Here is an 18,855-nt window from a genome sequence, read left to right as displayed (position 1 = left end):
AAAACTCTTCTCTCATGCGCAGTTTCACTGATGGGCTCAAACCAAAGCTCGCTTCTCGTTTCTCTTCTTTTTTGAAATCTGAAGTGGATTTGTGGGACAGAAAATCTGACACAGCTCATTTTTCATTTTAGATTGTGTCGCGTGCGCCTTTCTGCAGACTTCTGAAACTTCTTCACTTTTTACGGATAATGTCTAAACTCTGATGCTCGTGGGTTTTAGAGAGAAACTGGCAGCAGGATTCAGACTTGACTGCTGATCAGACAGAGAAAAAGTAGCTGAGCTACGCGGCTGGTGTCCTCCGACCGGCCAAGGATGGATTAATGTCCCTTTGAGGGCTTTTAGAAGCTTTCAGTGACTTATTTCTTCCTGCCTTTTCAGCTCCAAGAATGAGCAGATTTCTGACTCTGGAAATGTGTGATCTTATGTAAGAGGAGGAGACGGAATAAAAGCTGCAGCGCTTGGTCTGGTCTGTCCAAGCAAGCTGCTCGGGTGATTTCTCACCCTTTATCACTCCTTGAATCCTGCGTCCCTCTGGATTTCTAGAGGAAGATGGCATCCCAGCAGCTGTGGACACTGCACATCCTCACATCCGCGTACTTCTTCTTCCTGGTGTTCTGCATCCAAATGGCAAATGTACCTGGATATGACTTGAGTGCTGAGGTGAAGCGATGTCATTTTGCTCAGTATGATTATAATTTAACTCACAATGTTTTCTTAAACTCTGTTAGAAGCATGAATACAATCCACAGACTGTATTCAATCACACCGGTAACAAAGCAAATCTTGGATTTTTAACAGAGTTCAAGTTCATGTTGGACTTTGAGGTTTAAGTTCTCTTCTGAAGTTAACTTCTGAAGTGGATGCAGATCTGGACTCTGGCTGGTGCACTGTTTCCTTTTAAAAATGTTTTTCTATTAATTATTTATTTACTTCATTTGTTGATGGAAATGCTGCGTGTTGTCTGCAGAATCTTGTCCTGCAGCTCGTGCAGAATAAACCTGCAGGAAGAGAAGTGCTGAAGTCTGGAGAAAAGCTAAAGCGTATCAACAACCGTCTGAGTTTGATCAGTGGGAAGTGCAAAGAAAGAGAAATGGTCTTTTTGGAATAAAATGTGTAAACAAGGTAGAAGTTTTAGTTTTAGTATTAGATTGAACCTGTGGAGCTCTGTCTCAGCCATTTGCCATCTAACATGAGAGGGAATAGTTCTGGATGAACTCTGATCGGAATCATTGATTCACGTCCTTCCTGCTCTTCGGTGAACAAGATGATTTGTTTAGACCTGAAAGAAACCCTGATGATTATATTTTTGGCATGTGCATGCACAGATCTGCGTTTATCTCATTGACTGCTATTTTAAAGCTGGTCCAGGTTTTCAGGTTTCTGTTTCCATCCTCTTCTCCTCAGCTTGGCTGTCAGTGCAGGAATGTGGTGATGCTGATGCAGGCCAGCTGGTTTATATCTATTCTTTAACTCTTCGGGTCCTCTTATTGTTCAGGGTCTTGTTTCTAGCTGCAGCTGCAGTCAGCCTAACTCCATGCTGTCTTCGCGCAGGCGTGGCTTCGTCAGTTTGGCTACCTGTCTCAGTCCAGCAGGTACATGTCCACCAAGCAGTCGTCTCAGATTCTGTCCAAAGCCATCAGTGACATGCAGCGCTTCTACGGGCTCGAGGTGACCGGAGAGCTGGACCCACCTACCATCGAGTGAGCTTTATTCCTCTTCTTTGATTTCTACTCCACTCACATTCAAGTTCACTGAGCCCTAACCTAACCAGATGTCACCCAATCACACACACATCGGGAGGAAAGGTGGGGTTCAGTGTCCTGCCAACTTTCCAGTTGCTCTCTTCCTCCTGAGCTAGAGCCACCACTGAGCTTCTTTTAATGTTTTCTACCGGTTTCATTTTGGGTTTGACATCTTTACTACAGAGAAATAAGCTCTGTGACTAAAAACTCTGCTCTTCTGAATCTGCGTCTGTTATCGGTCCATTAGCTGCAGAAACGTTGCATCATTCATTCCTCTTCATTTAAAGGGGGCTCCACTTTGCTTCTAACAGCTTCTGTGTGTTTGTGCGTTCCTGTTCGGTCACGCAGGGCGATGCGTCGCCCTCGCTGCGGCGTCCCTGACAGACTCCCAGAGGAGCTTGCTGACAGAGCGAGAAAGAAGCGCTACGCCCTCGCGGGGCAGCCGTGGGACAAAGACCACATCACCTACAGGTTTCCACCACTGACACATGGGAACAAACAGCAGGTAAGCAGCACGTTTCACATTCCAGCTCTGCTCTGGTTCCAGTTTGATGCACCAACGCATCCCGCCTTCCCTGGGAGAGGAGCGGACCGTGGACGCCATCCGCAGGGCCTTCCAGGTGTGGAAACGAGTCACACCGCTCACCTTCCAGGAGCTTCCTGTTGAAAACATCAACGGCAGCCAGGCGGAGCTCAGTGACATCTTGATGCTGTTTGCCTCTGGTTTCCATGGTGACATGTCATTGTTTGATGGCGAGGGTGGCTCCCTTGCCCACGCCTACTATCCTGGGCCAGGAATAGGCGGAGACACACACTTTGATGCTGATGAGCCGTGGACTCTGAACAATGAGAACCCAGAGGGTCAGTGCTGGAACCTTGGTGTTGGTATTTCATGGTGTCTGTGATGGAAATCTGAGTTCGTATTTATCCTGAACTCATACTTATTGGTTCATGCTACATGTGCGGGTCTCTTTGGTCTTGCAGGCATAGACCTGTTCCTGGTGGCAGTCCACGAGCTCGGTCACGCTCTGGGTCTGGAACATTCGGATAACCCCAGCGCTGTGATGGCTCCTTTCTACAAGCACATGCACGTGCACAACTTCACGCTGCATGAGGATGACATCAGAGGAATACAGTACATATACGGTGAGAAGTCTTTATTTAAAGTCCCAACCACCAGATCTGGGCGAGACTTAGTCTACATTTGACACTGAATCCCAACTTTTTGGTAATTTGGTTTGTAGAAAACACATTAAGTGTTTCAATAAGACGAAAACTTATTTATACACACAGTCCATGTAAGACATTTGTAGAGCTATAACATTAGTATTTTAAATAAATGAATCTATATTTTGAACTAGTTAAATTTGTGAATCAGATTTCACGGCAAACAATAGAGAATTAAAAAGATCATAAAAAAATACATGTTTGAAAAGGAGAAGGAAAAAGTACAAAACTTCATAGTTATTAGTTACAAGTGAAACTCAAAATTAGAATATCATTCAAAAATGTATATTTCACTAATTCAACCTAAAAGGGGAAACTAATATATTCTAGAGACTCATTAAATGCACAGTGAGATATTACCATAATTTATTTGTTATATTTCTGATGATTGAATGAATGAGTGAAAACTTTGTTATTCCAACAGGTACAACAAATTTTTTTCCAGTACAAACCCGTCCAAGAGTAGACAACAACATACAAACATAGACAGGATCAGGCAGTAGATGAAAAAGATAACATGGAGAGTGAGTGGGCAGGTGTGTGTGTGTGTGTGTGTGTGTGTGTGTGTGTGTGTGTGTGTGTGTGTGTGTGTGTGTGTGTGTGTGTGTGTGTGAACTCAGTACTGGGTTTGAGCCCCGTCTGCATGGACTCCTGCCTCAGTGTGGCGTGGATGTTATCAGACCTGCTGGGGTGTCAGGAATTCCTGTGCATCCTCTCCAGGCTGCTTCATCCTGCTGGTTGTTCCACACTTTCCCTGCTTGTGGAGGGAGTCAGTGATGGTTTTCTGCCCCGCGGTCAGCAACCTTCCCCATGATGCTGGATTCTACTGGAACAGACTGGGACCATTTAAATGCTCAGGAGGCCTCTGCAGGGTTTAGCTGGTCTACAACACTGAACCTTTTCACTCCTATCAAATTTTCTGAAATTTAAATTTTTGTGTTTTCATCAGCTGTGAACCATATTCATCACAATTATAACAAATAAATGCTGGAAATATCTTACTGTGCAATTAAGGAGTCAATAGAATATATTAGTTTCCCTTTTTAACCCTTGTGTGGTGTTCGTATTTTTGTTACTTAGCCAGTGTTCGTGGGTCTGGTGGACCCGTTAGAGTTTTGGGTTTTAAAAACAACACAATCAAACAATTTTATGTGAAAATACTCAACAGATTTTTACTTAATCACAATTACAAGCCATATGAACAGCAACCATGGTTAATATTTGCCCTTTACCTTTTTATAGAACACATTTATGGATTAATGTGCAACTCGTTTTTTTTAATAAAATGTAATATAAATATGAAAATCAGGTATAATCAAGTGAAGTGAGTGGAAAAAAACACATTTACAAATGAAGCAAGATGTTTCACAACTACTGATTTTATTCATTTGAACTTCATTAGACATATAACTTCTTTAGGTTAGTTTACATAACACAAGATGAACATATACAGTAATAATAACAGTCTCATCACATCAGCCCCACTGAATTCTGTTTACACAAGCCTATACAAAACATGAGGGGCAGAGTTTTACAGTGTGTGTGTTGCATATGTATTTGTTACACTTGCTGCATGTATATTGAGTTTTCCTGTCCAACTTGGGTCCACACACTTCACAGCGCTTCTTTTTGTTTTTGCTGGCCACAACCTAGAATAATGAAAAGATCAGAAATGTTACTAACACCTCTCTCTGTTGCAAAGCATACATGACGTACTGCAACAGCATCACACACTGACTTCAGGTTCATCAGATGGTGGTTTTGTAGGTCGGGTGGATGGGGCACCAGCATTCTCTTCAATTCTCCTCACAATGGCTGCAGAAGCTGGTGTTCGTGGAACATGTTGTCTTTTGAGGATTTGAGGTCTCACCAGTGCCTTTCCCAGTTCCTCGAGAAAGAGGCGTCTCCTCTGGAGCTTCCCCCTGTTCCACTCTGTGTTCAGTGCCATCCAGATGACAAAGGCATCTATCTGGTTGGCTGGTCCTGGAGCTAGCTGCTGACGGGCTGGTCCCGGAGCCGAATGCTGACGGGCTGGCCCCGGAGCCGGATGCTGACGGGCTGGTCCCGGAGCCGAATGCTGACGGGCTGGTCCCGGAGCCGGATGCTGACGGGCTGGTCCCGGAGCCGGATGCTGACGGGCTGGTCCCGGAGCCGGATGCTGACGGGCTGGTCCCGGATGCTGACGGGCTGGTCCCGGAGCCGGATGCTGACGGGCTGGTCCCGGAGCCGGTTGCTGGTCCCGGAGCCGGATGCTGACGGGCTGGTCCCGGAGCCGGATGCTGACGGGCTGGTCCCGGAGCCGGTTGCTGGTTCCGGAGCCGGATGCTGACGGGCTGGTCCCGGAGCTGGTTGCTGACGGGCTGGTCGTCTTCGTTTTGATTGAGGTTTTGATTGAACCTCATCTTCTTCTTCAAAGTCACTGTCAGACTCTGAATTTTCAGAAATATCATCTTCAAATTCTGAAACCTCTTCCTCGACATCATCTTCAGAAGCTTCTCTCTCTTCCCAAATCAATTGCAAGAAGCTCTCAGCAGATAATCTTTTGGCCATCTTGATCACTTGTGATAAGCTACCACACTGGCAAAGCCTTTATTTATAGTGTCACGCCCCTAATTTGCAGGTGGGATTGGGTAAGAGACGGAGGGTAAAATGTGCAGGAAAGTAAGAGCAGACGGTTGGTTGCAACAATGTTGGAACTTTGTGCGGGAACAGGAGGGACAGAAAACACTATCAGTAGCTCCAGAAAGGAGGAAGACAGAGTGAAGGTACGCAGGACCTGTACTTTCCACACTTTATTATCCCTGGGTCCAGTGGACCCACACACCCTGCATGGAATATAAATGCGTAGGGTGGTGTATGCGCTCATTGAAAATGTGTTTTGATTTATGTTCTTCACAGATAATGAGCCAAAGCTAATGAATTTCAGGTTGAAAAAATAATTGTTTCATTTTTCTATTGATAAAAACTGAAAACGGGTCCACAGACCCGAACACCATACAAGGGTTAAGTCAAGTTAGTGAAAGAAATTAAATTTTGTGTGATAATGAAATAAAATACATAAAGTGTAACTATAAATATATTAGCTGCTATAAATATCTTAACTATACGTGTTTACTTGGTTCATATAGAATATAAACGGTACGTAGATGAACCGTAGAGGACAGTGTTGCGTGACGTATAGATTCTGTGCAGAGGGCCGCCGGACGTCTGGGTGAACAAACTTTCTGCACTTCTGCTCGTTCTCCTCCTGGTAAATTGTGCTTACGCAACATTTCTGTTCAGTGTTACAAACAGTTGTTGGCTCTGCTCAGCATGAGTAAAATCGTAAAGCTGATTGTTTTTTTCCATCTCAACTTCCGCTTAAAGCTGATTAATGGACTTTTCTTAACGTTGTGTGATGGGAATGAAACCATTTGGCTGAAAGATGGCCAGCCCACCTGTTTGTAGCTGCGTTATCCGCTTCAGGAACCAGGACCAGATCTAAAACTCCTGAACAGCTTCTTCCCCAAGCCTTCAAAGCTAAACAGGAATCTGGTCTTCAGGTCGTCTTATAAAGAAGTTAATATGTGGAGAAAGTGATGCTGGACCCTCTCACCGGGAAAAGTTTGATGGGCTTCGTGCCCGTGACGATGCAAAGCCCGTCTGAGAGTTTATGTTAGAGTCACACACACTTTTCTGCAGTTTTGCACAAACACTGAGTTACTCTGGTCTCTCTGCAGCTGCCTCTTCCTCCTCCTCTTCCTCCCTCTCCTGTTGCTCGCTGTCTGAGAGAGTGGATGTGAATAATAAGCTAGTGTGGGGAGTGAAATGCAGCATGAATCTCATGTGAACATCTTTGAGGCTGAGATAGAACAACATCCAGGACGTTTTATAAATTCTGGCCGGATGCATTTTATAAGCTCTCAAAAAAAGGAAATGTCCGGCTAGAGGAGGACGTCCGGTCAGCCTAGCTTGAGGGAGTCATGTTTTATTTATCTTATAGTTTGCTTCTGTTTTATTTTTCTCATGATTTAACATTTAACCCCCACAAAAAGTCTGACACCAAAGCATTTTCAGCGAGGATTTTCACCGTCCTGCAGCTGTTGTATTTCAGACTCTGCTTCCTGCCTGTGGGGAGCCTGCAGGCGACGGACATCAGAAGCAAACTTTGGACACCAGACTTTAGTGTTTTTATTTTGCTCTACACTCCTGCAGCTTGGCTCTACAGCCACAGTGAGGTTAGAGGGCAGAATGTCAGCTGTAGTTTGGGGATGTATCACACGTACACAGTCCATCACATCTGGATTGTGTCAAAGGACAAGACGGCTTGAAGAGAAGCCCTGTGCACATTAGCATCTGCAGCACACACACCTGGAGCGCCATGCTGTTATCAGGCACTCACACATGAAATATCCGGTGCTTAGAGAAGAGTTTGCATATTTTTTGCTGTATGTTTCAGATTTAATTCACACACAATGACTTTTTATTCATTTTGCTTGATCGTTGAATGTTTTTATTTGTTTTCCTTTTTTTCCAGTCTGTTGCTTTGCTCTTATTCTGTTTGGGAATGTTGTATTTGGTTTTAGTTTCTGTCAGGAAAACCCAAATCTTTCCACACCCACACAGTTCTGGCTCATTGATAGGTCTACACTCACAAGCCACACAAGAATAAACTGGAGCTTTGGTGAAGTGAATGTGAAAAGGTTTTGCAGGCTCTCTGATGTAAATACTAGGAGGTAAACATTTTCTCTGAAATTAAACAGTAGTTACCTTTTTATTAAACAGATCTAAGTATTCTAGTAGGGAAATCCATGGTGGGAACAGCCAAAAGGATCTGATGACTAAATAGATGCTGACGCAGCATAAACTTTGTTGCTCGAAATAAACATCTTAGTTCTTTAGAAGCTTCTCGCTTACTTTTCCTCTGGAGAGGCGAGTACCACTTCTCCAGAATATTTTAAGCTGCTGTTTTATTGCCTCTGTCATCACCTTGTTTATCACCCCTGGCAGGCTGATATAGCTGAAAACAAACCTTGTATGATTCGAACACAGCTTCAATCTATAGACAGATAAAATAGCAGCTAACTAGCATTTAACAGCTGAAGAGACACGTATTTTCCCCTGGAGCAGGTGGAGCTACACTACCTGCCAAAAGTAGTGTCCACCTGGATTTAACTAAGCCAGCGGTGGCCAACGTCGGTCCTTAGAGCCACAATCCTGCATGTTTTCCATGCATCCCTGCACCAGCACACCTGATTTAAATTAAATGGATCCAACAGCCTATAAGGATCTGCACAATGACTCATTAGTTTAAGTCAGGTGTGTCGGTGCAGGGATGCATGGAAAACCTGCAGGATTGTGGCTCTCGAGGACTGACGTTGGCCACTCCTAAACTAAGCTAAGGTCGGAGCCTCCTATTGGATAATTCCTGCAGGGCGATCATCTTTCAGCTGCAACAAGGTGTTTAACCCCAACTGATGCAATGAGCAGCTTCTCATGTCTTAAACAACCATGAGATAAGACACATCTGTGGTCGTGGAGAAGATGTTAGTCTGTTCCAGAAGGGTCAGATCATCAGTATCAAGCAGAGAGAACATGTCAGGAGAAGCAGAAACTAAAACCAGGTTCAAAACTGTCCAACCATCATTAAAACTGGAAGGATGGTGGGGAACCATCATCTTCCAGGAAGAAATCTGGTCAGAAAAACATCCTGAATGATGGTGATCAGTGATTCAACGTTTGGTGGAACCAGAAGGAAGAAAAACAGCAGTAGAACTCAGGACCATGTTTAATAGTGAGAGTTAGAACATTTCCACATGAACAATGTGACGGAACTCAAGGGACCGAACAGCTGTGGAGCCAGAAGAAAACCACTAACCAGTGAGGCTAACTGGAGAAAAAGGCTTCAGGTTGCTAGGGAGCATAAAGACTGGACTCTGGAGCCATGGAAGAAGGTCATGTGGTCTGATGGGTCCAGATCTACCCTGGTCCAGAGTGATGGAGCATCAGGGTAAGAAGAGAGGAGGATGAAGGGATGCAGCATCATGTCTAGTGCTACTGTACAAGCCTGTGGGGGCAGTCTATGTTCTGGGGTTGCTGCAGATTCACATTTATATAGTTTGATGAAGACTTTTAGGTCAAAGGGAGGCCCGTGTAGCTACATGTAGCTCCAACTCATTTTTGTTTAATGACAGTTTTCCCCATTATGATTAAAGTGGTGGGCCAGTTTTGGCTCCAGGGCCGTACGTTCGACACCCCTACTCTAATAGATATCATTGTTCTTTGTATCAGGATTATTCTAACAAAGTTCTAGTTTTCTAATGTGGTGAAATTGGCTGATGTGTCATTCTGATGTTTGCGCTGCATACTTCCAACACTAGGAGATATTAACTTGTCATCTGAACGTTTGTGGCTTGAAGGCATCAACGTCTCATCATGTGGTGATAAAGATAGTTGCCTTTCATCCCTTCGGGAACTTCTTTAGAGCATTAAAATCTGTTCTGTTTATATAAAGTCTGTTGTGGGAGTAAAAAATAGCTCTTAGTTAAATACAATATTTCAGAAAGATAGCCCCAAGTAGAAACTGAAAGCAGTTACCTGAACATAAACAGGAATGTAGTTAGTCTTTTACACCACTCTCAGACACCAAGGAATCGCTGGAAAATGAGAATTCTTGGAAATAAAAAAAACTCTCACTGTTGCTGTCCATGAATTAATGCTAAAATGCTGCTGAGGCTAAAGTTTTCCACCCTCTGCTAGCAGAGTTCCCAGCCAGCGGTGACCTTGATGTTTTTCTGGCTGTGTTTTGGCCCCTGGGAAACACGATACGTCTTCAAACTCATCAGCTGGCCATGCATGTTGCGTAACTGGTTGTATCTGTGTGTTTTCCTCTCTTAGCAACCGGCAGTGCTGTTCTTTCTTTCCAGAGAGTGGCAGCACAGCGACAGTCAAACAAAAGAAGCAGAAACTGGAACACTGGGTTCACTTTGATAGAGAAGGCATTGTGAGCCAAAAGGACCAGCGCATAAAAGAGATGATTAATGTTTCACAGCCTGGCTGCAGGGATTCCTGCATCCAGAATGAAGTCTTTTTCTTAACTGGGAGGTCTGAATGCTGCCATTATTTTTCTAACCACCTCCATCTTTTCTTTTTAAGGTTCTCCTCTAATGACTGATGCTCCGCCCACTTCTCCTTCCATCCCTGACAATGACTCCCCTGCTTCCCCCTCTGCTCCAGAAGACAAACCCAGCTCTTCCTCCCCCACCGACTCGCCACCTGAACTGCCAAACCCAACTGAAGCAGAGCCAAGAACCGCCTCACCTCCTGGCCTACCCACCTCCTCCCCCACCATCTCCCAGCCCGAGCCAGAACCCGTCACCCCGCCTGTTAGAAAAGATGTCCCACCTCCGCCCAGGCCTCCCAAGCGGCCGGACCAGGCCCCAGATATCTGTGATGGCTACTTTGACACGGTGACCATGCTGAGGGGGGAGATGTTTGTCTTCAAGGTGAGGAATGAAGCACTAATGAAGGAGACGAGTCCAAGAAAAACAGATACGTCTATAAATGAACAGATGTTGCTCAGAACGACTGAAGAGACGACTGACACTAATAAAACATAAAATCCTTGTTTTGCTGGGCTTTGCAGGGTCGCTGGTTCTGGCGGGTACGCAGGAACCGAGTCCTGGACAACTACCCCATGCCAATATCAGTCTTCTGGATCGGCCTCCCCAGTGACATTGACGCAGCCTATGAGCGCCATGATGGCAAATTTGTTTTCTTTAAAGGTTTGTTGCATTTATTACCAATAAAACCAGCTGCTTTGCTAACGCAGCACCCTCAAGCTGAGCAGAACATATGAGAACCTTTTTTTAATAGCTGGAGCCCTGCTGAAGGGCACAGCCCCTGGATAGTTTCCTCCTTCTGCTTTTTGCTGGAACAAATATGAAGCGTTTTAAAGTGTGAAATAAAAGCAGAATGGTTAGAAACAAGCCTGTGCTGCGTCTGAACCGGTCCAGCTGAAAGGAAACGGTGCAAACGCAGCATTTTTTCACCACACAGCTTGATTTATGAGGAAATGGTAATAATTCCTCCCGTATCTGACAAACACACACAGAAACCTTTACATTATTAAGCGCCGGCCACAGCTAAACGATTGGCTGTCTGAACATCTGGCTGCAGACTGAGTCTGTTCGCTTTACTGTGTTAATGAGTTCACCGGGTTTCTGGAGCCAGTGCAGCGTGGCAGCTGTTGTTGGCCCAGTAAACTCCAGCTGAGGCCTCATGAGGAAGATTTCATCAGCCTCCTCAGCACTGTGCAGCTCCAGCTGCAGAGGCCCTGCAGTGATTGGTCATGCATTGTCAGGATTTCTGGAGCGTTTGATCACAGATTTCCACCCATGAAACCGTGGATGAGCCATGTGTCGGGCTGCGTCTTGAAGAGTTTAAACTTGATGTTAAGGATTGTCAGACAGCGTGACTGAAAGATTCGAGCAGTATTTTTTGCTCCATCATTCCTTTGGGCAGTCTTTTTTTATAACGAGCTCAAGAGATTTCTGCAGATTTTTCCCTTGAACGGCTTGTAGTCCATGGAGATTCTAGCTCTCTGAAATCTATCCACAGATTTTCAGTGGTGTAGCTTCCATGTCGTCACCTATCGGTTTGATTCACTCCTTTGGTTGCAAACACTGTTGTTTGTGTCTTTTCTTTCTTTTTAAAACAGTCCACTATTAAATAGATCGCAGGCCTCAAAGATACAGTTCGTGTTTTTGGTCCGTCTAGGACCACGCTGCAAGTCCACCCTCTTGACCAAATATGGTCGTCCCAAGCTGCGAAGAAGATGAAAAATCACCAAATGCCAACCTCAAAGATTCAAAACAGTAGTTGGTTGTAGCATGAACTCCAGGAGACCGTGGCATTCCCTGGACAATTCATCTGTTACACCTAACCATGATAATGCAGAAGTTTAACCCTCTGGAAAGGATTTATTGCAGCTTTTGGGACTTGGGACCTTTGCTATGAAGTTTTAGCTTCAGAGATGATCTGCCTGATCCACTTCTTTGCTTTAGAGTTTGACAGCTAATTTTAGATAAATTGTGCTTATGTTCTTATCCAGAAAGGTCCTTTTAATCATCACTGCTGACATTTCTACTGAAATTTTATTAGTACATCTGACTTGTTTCAGACTTTAAATGTTCACTACTGATGCTGAAGTTTATGTCTGAGGGTCCCTGCTGGTGCTTCTCTCTAACGTAATCGGCTCGGTATGCTCTTTTTGGGGGTTTTCCGTTGTATGAAACTTTTTATGGTACAATCTCAGATGTGGTTCCCAGCATGTTGAGATGATACCAAATGGCTGGGATGTCCAGTTCCAGTCGGGTTTTAGATGTTTCCCTGCTTCAACACATGATTAAAATGGATGGATCATTAACAGGCTTGTGCAGAAGTTATGGAGGAGATCCATTTAGACATCTAAAACCGGCAGGATTGCGGCCCTCGAGGACCGGAGCTGGACACCCCTGATGGACATAAACGACTCGGCTGCTGCACACACAGACTTCCTTCCAGCAGAAAGTCCAGCAGAACGTTGACAACATACATGATCAATATTGATTTTATGCTTGGAAACGGCAGATCTGGCCTTCAGTGAGATGGTACTGTCGGAGGAACAAGCGGAGGAAAGACGAACTGAATCATGTTCCAGAAGTCTGCACAGTAGATCTGTGCATCACCTCTCCCGAAGGTCTTTTTCATTAATCCGGGGTTTGATTTGTTTTTCCATTAATTCCCTCAGCAGCTCTTTAGAAAACTTCTCCCAGACTTCATCTTGACCTCCATCTTTTCTGTTAGCCGCTGTTTCTCAGTCACATTATGAAGTGAGGGAGCAGCTTCTCCTCTGAAGGAAGGAGAAGCTGCTTCAATTCTACTTCAAAGTTATTTCAATTTTTATGGAGCTAAGCTGCTCGGGGCGGTCCATCACTGCTGATTGTTTTACAAGGTTTGAGCAGTTATTAGACAAGCCTACTTTATATATAAAGCACTTTACAAAGAGTAGTTACAGACCAAAGTGCCGAACAGTAAGAATACATAAAAATGTAAGTTTTGAACTTTGTATAACTTTATCTTTTCTAGAACTAAGCTATTCCAACCTGATGCATCAGATGCATCATATCAACATTTTTAAGACACACAGTGATAAACACAAGGTTACAAGTCCAACGTTAAACCTCCAGATCTGTTTTTACACTCAGGCTTTAAACACAGTTCTAAGATTTTAAAGTCATCTGAGAGCTCACACATCACGATGGTCCAATCTTTGGTGAATTTTCTTTTTCCTCAAGAAGTTTAGAAAACAGTTTGCTCCTTTCTTTTTCAAACAAGGTTACAGAAACATCTGTGTGCACCAATCAGCAGGTTTATGCAGCCATTGCGCCATACTGCAGCGCTCCGGCAGTGGACATGGAACGTGGCTGAAGGGTTAGTGCTGGGAGCGAAATGAGCTTTCACAAAACGCAGATTTTCCAAGATTTCCTTCTGTCATTTACCATTGCTACCCCCCTCTCTCCCTCTCTGGAGGGACTTCAAGCAATGACACATGTGCACTGGCTATTATTTCTTTCATCTGGACCAGCTTTTTCCATTTATTCTGTTCATTTAGGCTTTTTATCCTGTCTTACCTCTGCTAGAAGTTTCTATTCTACGTTCTTCTGTCTTATCAGAGAAATATTTGCCCCTCTGTCCCTAGATGACAGATATTGGGTGTTCAGGGAAGCTGATGTCCTGCCAGGGTACCCGCAGCCATTATACGAGTATGGACGAGGAATTCCTACACACAAGATCGATACGGCTATCTGGTGGGAGCCCAATGGATACACATATTTTTTCACAGGAGACAGGTATGATCCAGAGACATGCATCATAACAGGGGCAAGGAGATCATTTTCTCCAATTTCATCAATATGAAGATGTTTTGATCTTTTTTTGTGCAGGTACTGGCATTACAATGAGGAGTCCCGAACTACAGATCCCAACTTCCCCAAACCCATCAGCAGATGGGGCAAGATCCCTCCCTCCCCCAAAGGAGTCTTCCTCAGTGATGATGGTGGTAAGAAGTCACTTTAAATTAGGCAGTTTAGATCCTTGTTTTTTCTGCTTCTGTTTGTAGGAATCACAACAACAGAAATCTGTGTTGGAAGCTGGAAAATGGCATAAAGTAGAGGGAGAAGTAAAGGAAGGGAAGGAAAACAAGGTTAGCAGTCTGAAATGGGTGTGTAAAGAGATCAGCTGAAGCAAACGCAGCAGAGAGAAGGGAGAGGGGATGTCAGGGAGAGAACAGAGTGGAATGAGAGCTCTGGTTTGAGGGTTGGCCCGTCCTTCTATTGGAAATTAGATTTGTGGCTGAGCTGCTCTAATGCACTCATTCAAATCTCATTTCCACCCAAACTGCCCTAATGTCTCTGCAAGCAGCCTGTTTCCACTGCAGAGCCATGTGGACATGCAGAAATAGACCTCCAGACAAACGCGCACGTTCTAAGATGAAAGAAATGTTTTAGTGGCTTCATACAAACAAATTTATGCTGTAACACCGACTGTAAGAAAAGTCAGTGCGATGCAAACTATGGGAATGTTGCTCATGTTGGGGAGTGTGAGAAAGCTAAACTTTTCCTACAGAAACGTTCCAGAGTCTGCTTTCTGTTTGGATAATATCTAAATGTAGGTTTACCCTGTCAAGACAAATGTAAACAAGGAAGTTATGAAGGAGAGTTAGAATAGAAAATTAGCTAAAATTAGCATAGCACAGAGACCAGAACCGGAAGGAAATGGCTTGATTCAAAATACCTCCACCTGTAAAGGTAAATGGTTAGGACCCAGTTAACAGATTAATGTGTATAAGTAACTAGCTGTAAGACTGCTGGTCGGCATATTTTTGTATTGTTGGATAAAACCAGACTAGCTGGTCCCAGTCTTTGTGATAAGTAAGCTAGCTAACTTGATGGCTTTAAATGTCTGTCAGTTAGTTGTGGGCTCCTTAATTCTATATTTTACATTTACACATTTGTTATGAGCTCTTGCATCTTCCTTTCTTGCAGCTTATACCTATTTCTACAAGGGTACCAATTACTGGAGGTATGACAACCACAAAGCAGAAGCAGAGAAAGGCTATCCTCGCTCCATCCTGAAAGATTTCATGGGCTGTGTAGGGGTCCCCGACCCAAAGCCAGACACTGACGCTGAGCAAGATCCGGAGGATAAACCCGTGAACCCTTCAGAACCTGGCAAGGATGAGCCTAAAGAGCCTGACAGGGACCAGGACAGAGACACAAGCTCGGAAGAAGACAAAAGCTTGAAACCAGACACCACAGAGGACAAGAAGGACAAAGATGTGAATGTGGTTGTAACGATGGCCGACAATGAATCGAAGGTTATGACCCTGATCATGGTGACCGTTCCTCTAGTGCTCATCCTGTGCATCCTTATTTTAATCTATGCAATCCTCAGGACTCTGCAGAACAAGGAGACACCGCGGGCCTTGGTGCACTGCAAGCGCTCTCTGCAGGACTGGGTGTAATCCACAGAGAACGGGTATTCATCATTTGTCTGGTGCAGTTGCTGCCGTCAGATTTTTATTTCAGGCGTGGCTGAAGGAGGCTTTACACAAAGCTAAAGTGTGAGAAAGCTGATGATGAGTTACCTCAACGTTTTGGGCCCTGTTAATCATTTTTATTGCTCATGTGAAATGCTGAAGAGTGATGAAGTCAGCGTCTGTGGATCTAAAGTTTCCCTCATTCTGGCCTTGAATGTAGCTTTTCCAGAAGTTTTTCTCTGTGCTTTTTCTGAAGTAGTGCCTGTGTGTCCTAAAAATGACTTGGTCATGTGAAAAAGAAAGCACACCCATGTTAAATGTAAAGATTTTTGTCACAGGAAACAAACATCATCTGGTCCTCACCAGGTCTTAGAATGAGTCAAAACAACCTCGGATGAACAATGACACCTGTAGAATTACATTATGTCATTATTAATTTAGCAAAAACTAAGCTAAAAAGCAGAAGATTTGAGCTTGTAGAAGCACCATTTTCTGTGTGAGGAATCTTGACCCATTCTTCATTACATGGCTCAAGGTCCCATTACAGCAGGGATGTCCCGCTCCGGTCCTCGAGGGCTGCAGCCCTGCAGGTTTTAGACATTTCCCTGATCCAACACACCTGATTCAAATGAAATGTCTCTCCTCAGCAGCTTGTTGTGAAGTTCTGTTCCAGCTTGTTGAGCCTTCAGTCTGATTCAGGTGCTGCAGCAGGAAAAGTATGCAGGACAGTGGACCTCCAGGACCAGAGATTGACCCACCCTGCACTACAGTGTTTTAGTCAGGGATCATGACTTGAGATCATTGTTGATCATCTGAATCAACTTCAGTTAAGCTTTAGCGTTCAGACAGATGGCTACACCGTTCTTACAAACAAGCCAAACTTAATCTTTTTCTGTTTGAGCTGTCATGAAGTGGAACACTTAGCATGCTAACTGAAGCCTAATAAGTCTGAGATGCAGCTCTGGTTCTGCAGGCTGAGACATCCACTCCTGGGAAGATTAGCAACACTCTTCTGTTTTCCACTTTCTTCCTCCGTGGAATGATGGCTCGTAACCTCTCAGACTGATGGCAAACAGCAGGTGCTTTTCTAAGTTCTTCCTTCCATGGACGTAGTAAACGCACGCTGAGTTTTTCTTTCACTGCTTCTGCATTTTGGCTGAGTTTTTGTTTTAATCAATGCTAACATAGTTAACATTTCATGTATCGTTAATCTAAAGTTTTATTTTCCTAATTTTGAGGCCAGGAAAGAAAACCTTAGGCTTGAAAAAAGATGGACTTTCTTTTTCACAAACATCTTACAAGTTTTATCTTTAAGCCACTTTGGGTCACATGACACACTTCAAATCTTCATTTCCACCAATTCCAGTTGGCCAGAGAAGCGTGATACAAGTGATTTGTTTGTGGCACAAATGCAGAGAAAGTCAATAGAGCACATACTCACAGAAGCACTCGGACACATGAACGCTTCATACATTTAATATGAACTAACCTTTCATGTTTGACTTCAGCCAGTTTCCTGTGTAAAACAGATCATTTGCACTTTTAAGAGTTTTGTTGTCTTTGTTTTGCTGTTGTTGCTTCTCTGCAGTCGTATGTGTGCAATGCAGAGCTCTTTGAGTGAAGTTTCGACTAGCGCAGGAATGTTGGACGGCCTCGTTTCCATGACTGTCCGCCTCCCACTGAGCCCTTTATCCCCACCCCTCTATGCTCCAGCGTCACATGATCTAAAAAAAGTCCCTATCTGTAGTCATTTGTGCATACATGTCCACATCTGTGGACACGCATATTAACCACCTACAAAGGCGCAGAGTTTTGGTGCAGAGGCTCCAGCCCCCCACCCTCCCACCACAGCTCTGCCAGCTGCTCAGACTGCAAATCCCAGCGTGGAGACATGTTGATCTATGACTGATGCCAGTGCTGAGAATTATTCTCTGAGAAGAGTTGTGTTGTTTCAGGAATGTCTACAACGTCATGCTGTGAAGAGTAAAAACTTAGCAGCCGTTTTCTTTCTGCATTTTTTTAAAGTTACGTTAAATAGAGTTAAACTAATTATAAGTACAAGGGAAAAGCCTGCAGGCTGCAGGAGAATGGGTCAAGGTCTGGTTTCCATTAAACCCACATGTTGCTGGTTTGGTAGTGTCAGGCATGAGAGGAGGAGAGAGGAGAGGGTTGGGGAAAATGCTGAAGCATGATAAGAATGGTGGTGAATAAAGAGAAAGGGGGACATGGGAGAGGATGTATTCTGTGGAAAAGGAGGAGCGAGGGAGGGAAGGAAAATGAGGAGGAGCAATGCTGGCGTTGTGCCTCCTGACCTAGATTGAGCCAATGAGTCCACTTCTTATTCTCAGTTCCACTTCATTATTTGGGGTTTTTGTGCAGCTTGTTATGAGCTGGAAATGACTCACTCACACACACACACACACACACACACACACACACACACACACACACACACACACACACACAGTTTTTGTTTCTTTGCTGTTCCTTACAGCACATACTTGTTCCCAAGTGTATAAATTTTCTCAACCACTGCTGTGGAAAGTTTGCTCGAGCATTTTAATGATAATGAATGCGTAGAAACATCTGGAGGATGTGGTTCCGTCTCCATGATGCTCGTCTCTGTTTAACCTGCATCGACATGTTAACATCGTCAGTATTTGCTTCACATGATTTTCTGTGAAGACATTTCTTTATTATAAATTACACAAGGGAAAGTTTTTAAAATCTCTTTCTCACTTTCTTGTTTTCTACTTATAATTTTAGTTTTGTACTTTTCGTTCCTGTTGAGGTTTTCTTTTAAAAACAGTAGATTATTATGACGATGTCAGTGCATGCAGGGCATGTTGTGTAAGGCCTGTACATTAGAGGTTTCCCAATAAAACTCACAGGTGAAAAAGCAACACAAGATGTCTTTACTTTTGTGTAAAATTAGTTTTATATTCTCCAAAATGTTGCATGAAGACTTGCTGCTGTGCAAACGTCAAGTTCAGGAGTTGATTCTACTTCTGACCACAGGAGGGCGCTGGTGCTTCCAAACTACTGAGAACAAGCCAAACAAAACAGTGACAGTAAAATTCAATAAAGCTGAAGAAGTAAAAACATAAAACACCTGTTTTATGCATCATAGCGACAAAGCACTAGAAAGGGTCATGGTACAGGAGAAAAACACAGTGAGTGGTTGTGGGTGAAAATCCCAGTAAATACTCCAACAACCATGCCACTTTCAAAGTCACTTAAATCCCCCTTTTTCCTCATTCTGATGCTCCATTTGAACTTCAGCAGGTTGGCCTGACCTTGTCTAGATGCTGCCATGTGATTGGCTGA

At 44.0% G+C, this 18,855-nt stretch overlaps 1 protein-coding gene across 2 annotated transcripts; it reads left to right on the top strand.

The window, feature by feature from the left end:
• Positions 1 to 31: 31 nt before the first annotated feature.
• Positions 32 to 18,431, top strand: LOC121647657 (matrix metalloproteinase-15-like). 2 transcript variants are annotated; one of them, XM_041997287.1, is made up of 10 exons: positions 32 to 660; positions 1,552 to 1,700; positions 2,091 to 2,213; positions 2,290 to 2,603; positions 2,727 to 2,888; positions 10,104 to 10,453; positions 10,594 to 10,732; positions 13,690 to 13,840; positions 13,934 to 14,049; positions 15,035 to 18,431. In XM_041997287.1, exons 1-10 carry the CDS (start codon positions 550 to 552, stop codon positions 15,511 to 15,513), a joined length of 2,094 nt encoding a protein of 697 aa, XP_041853221.1. In that variant the 5' UTR covers positions 32 to 549; the 3' UTR covers positions 15,514 to 18,431. The 2 variants fall into 2 exon arrangements, with proteins under 2 accessions (XP_041853221.1, XP_041853222.1); XM_041997288.1 differs by having other exon boundaries at positions 593 to 660; positions 1,496 to 1,700.
• The last annotated feature ends 424 nt before the right edge of the window (positions 18,432 to 18,855 follow it).

This window comes from Melanotaenia boesemani, chromosome 10 (genome assembly GCF_017639745.1).
Source record: "Melanotaenia boesemani isolate fMelBoe1 chromosome 10, fMelBoe1.pri, whole genome shotgun sequence".
Lineage (NCBI taxonomy): Eukaryota > Metazoa > Chordata > Actinopteri > Atheriniformes > Melanotaeniidae > Melanotaenia > Melanotaenia boesemani.
The sequence above is the reverse complement of the archived record's forward strand: the minus strand, read 5'-3'. Positions and strand labels throughout refer to the sequence as shown.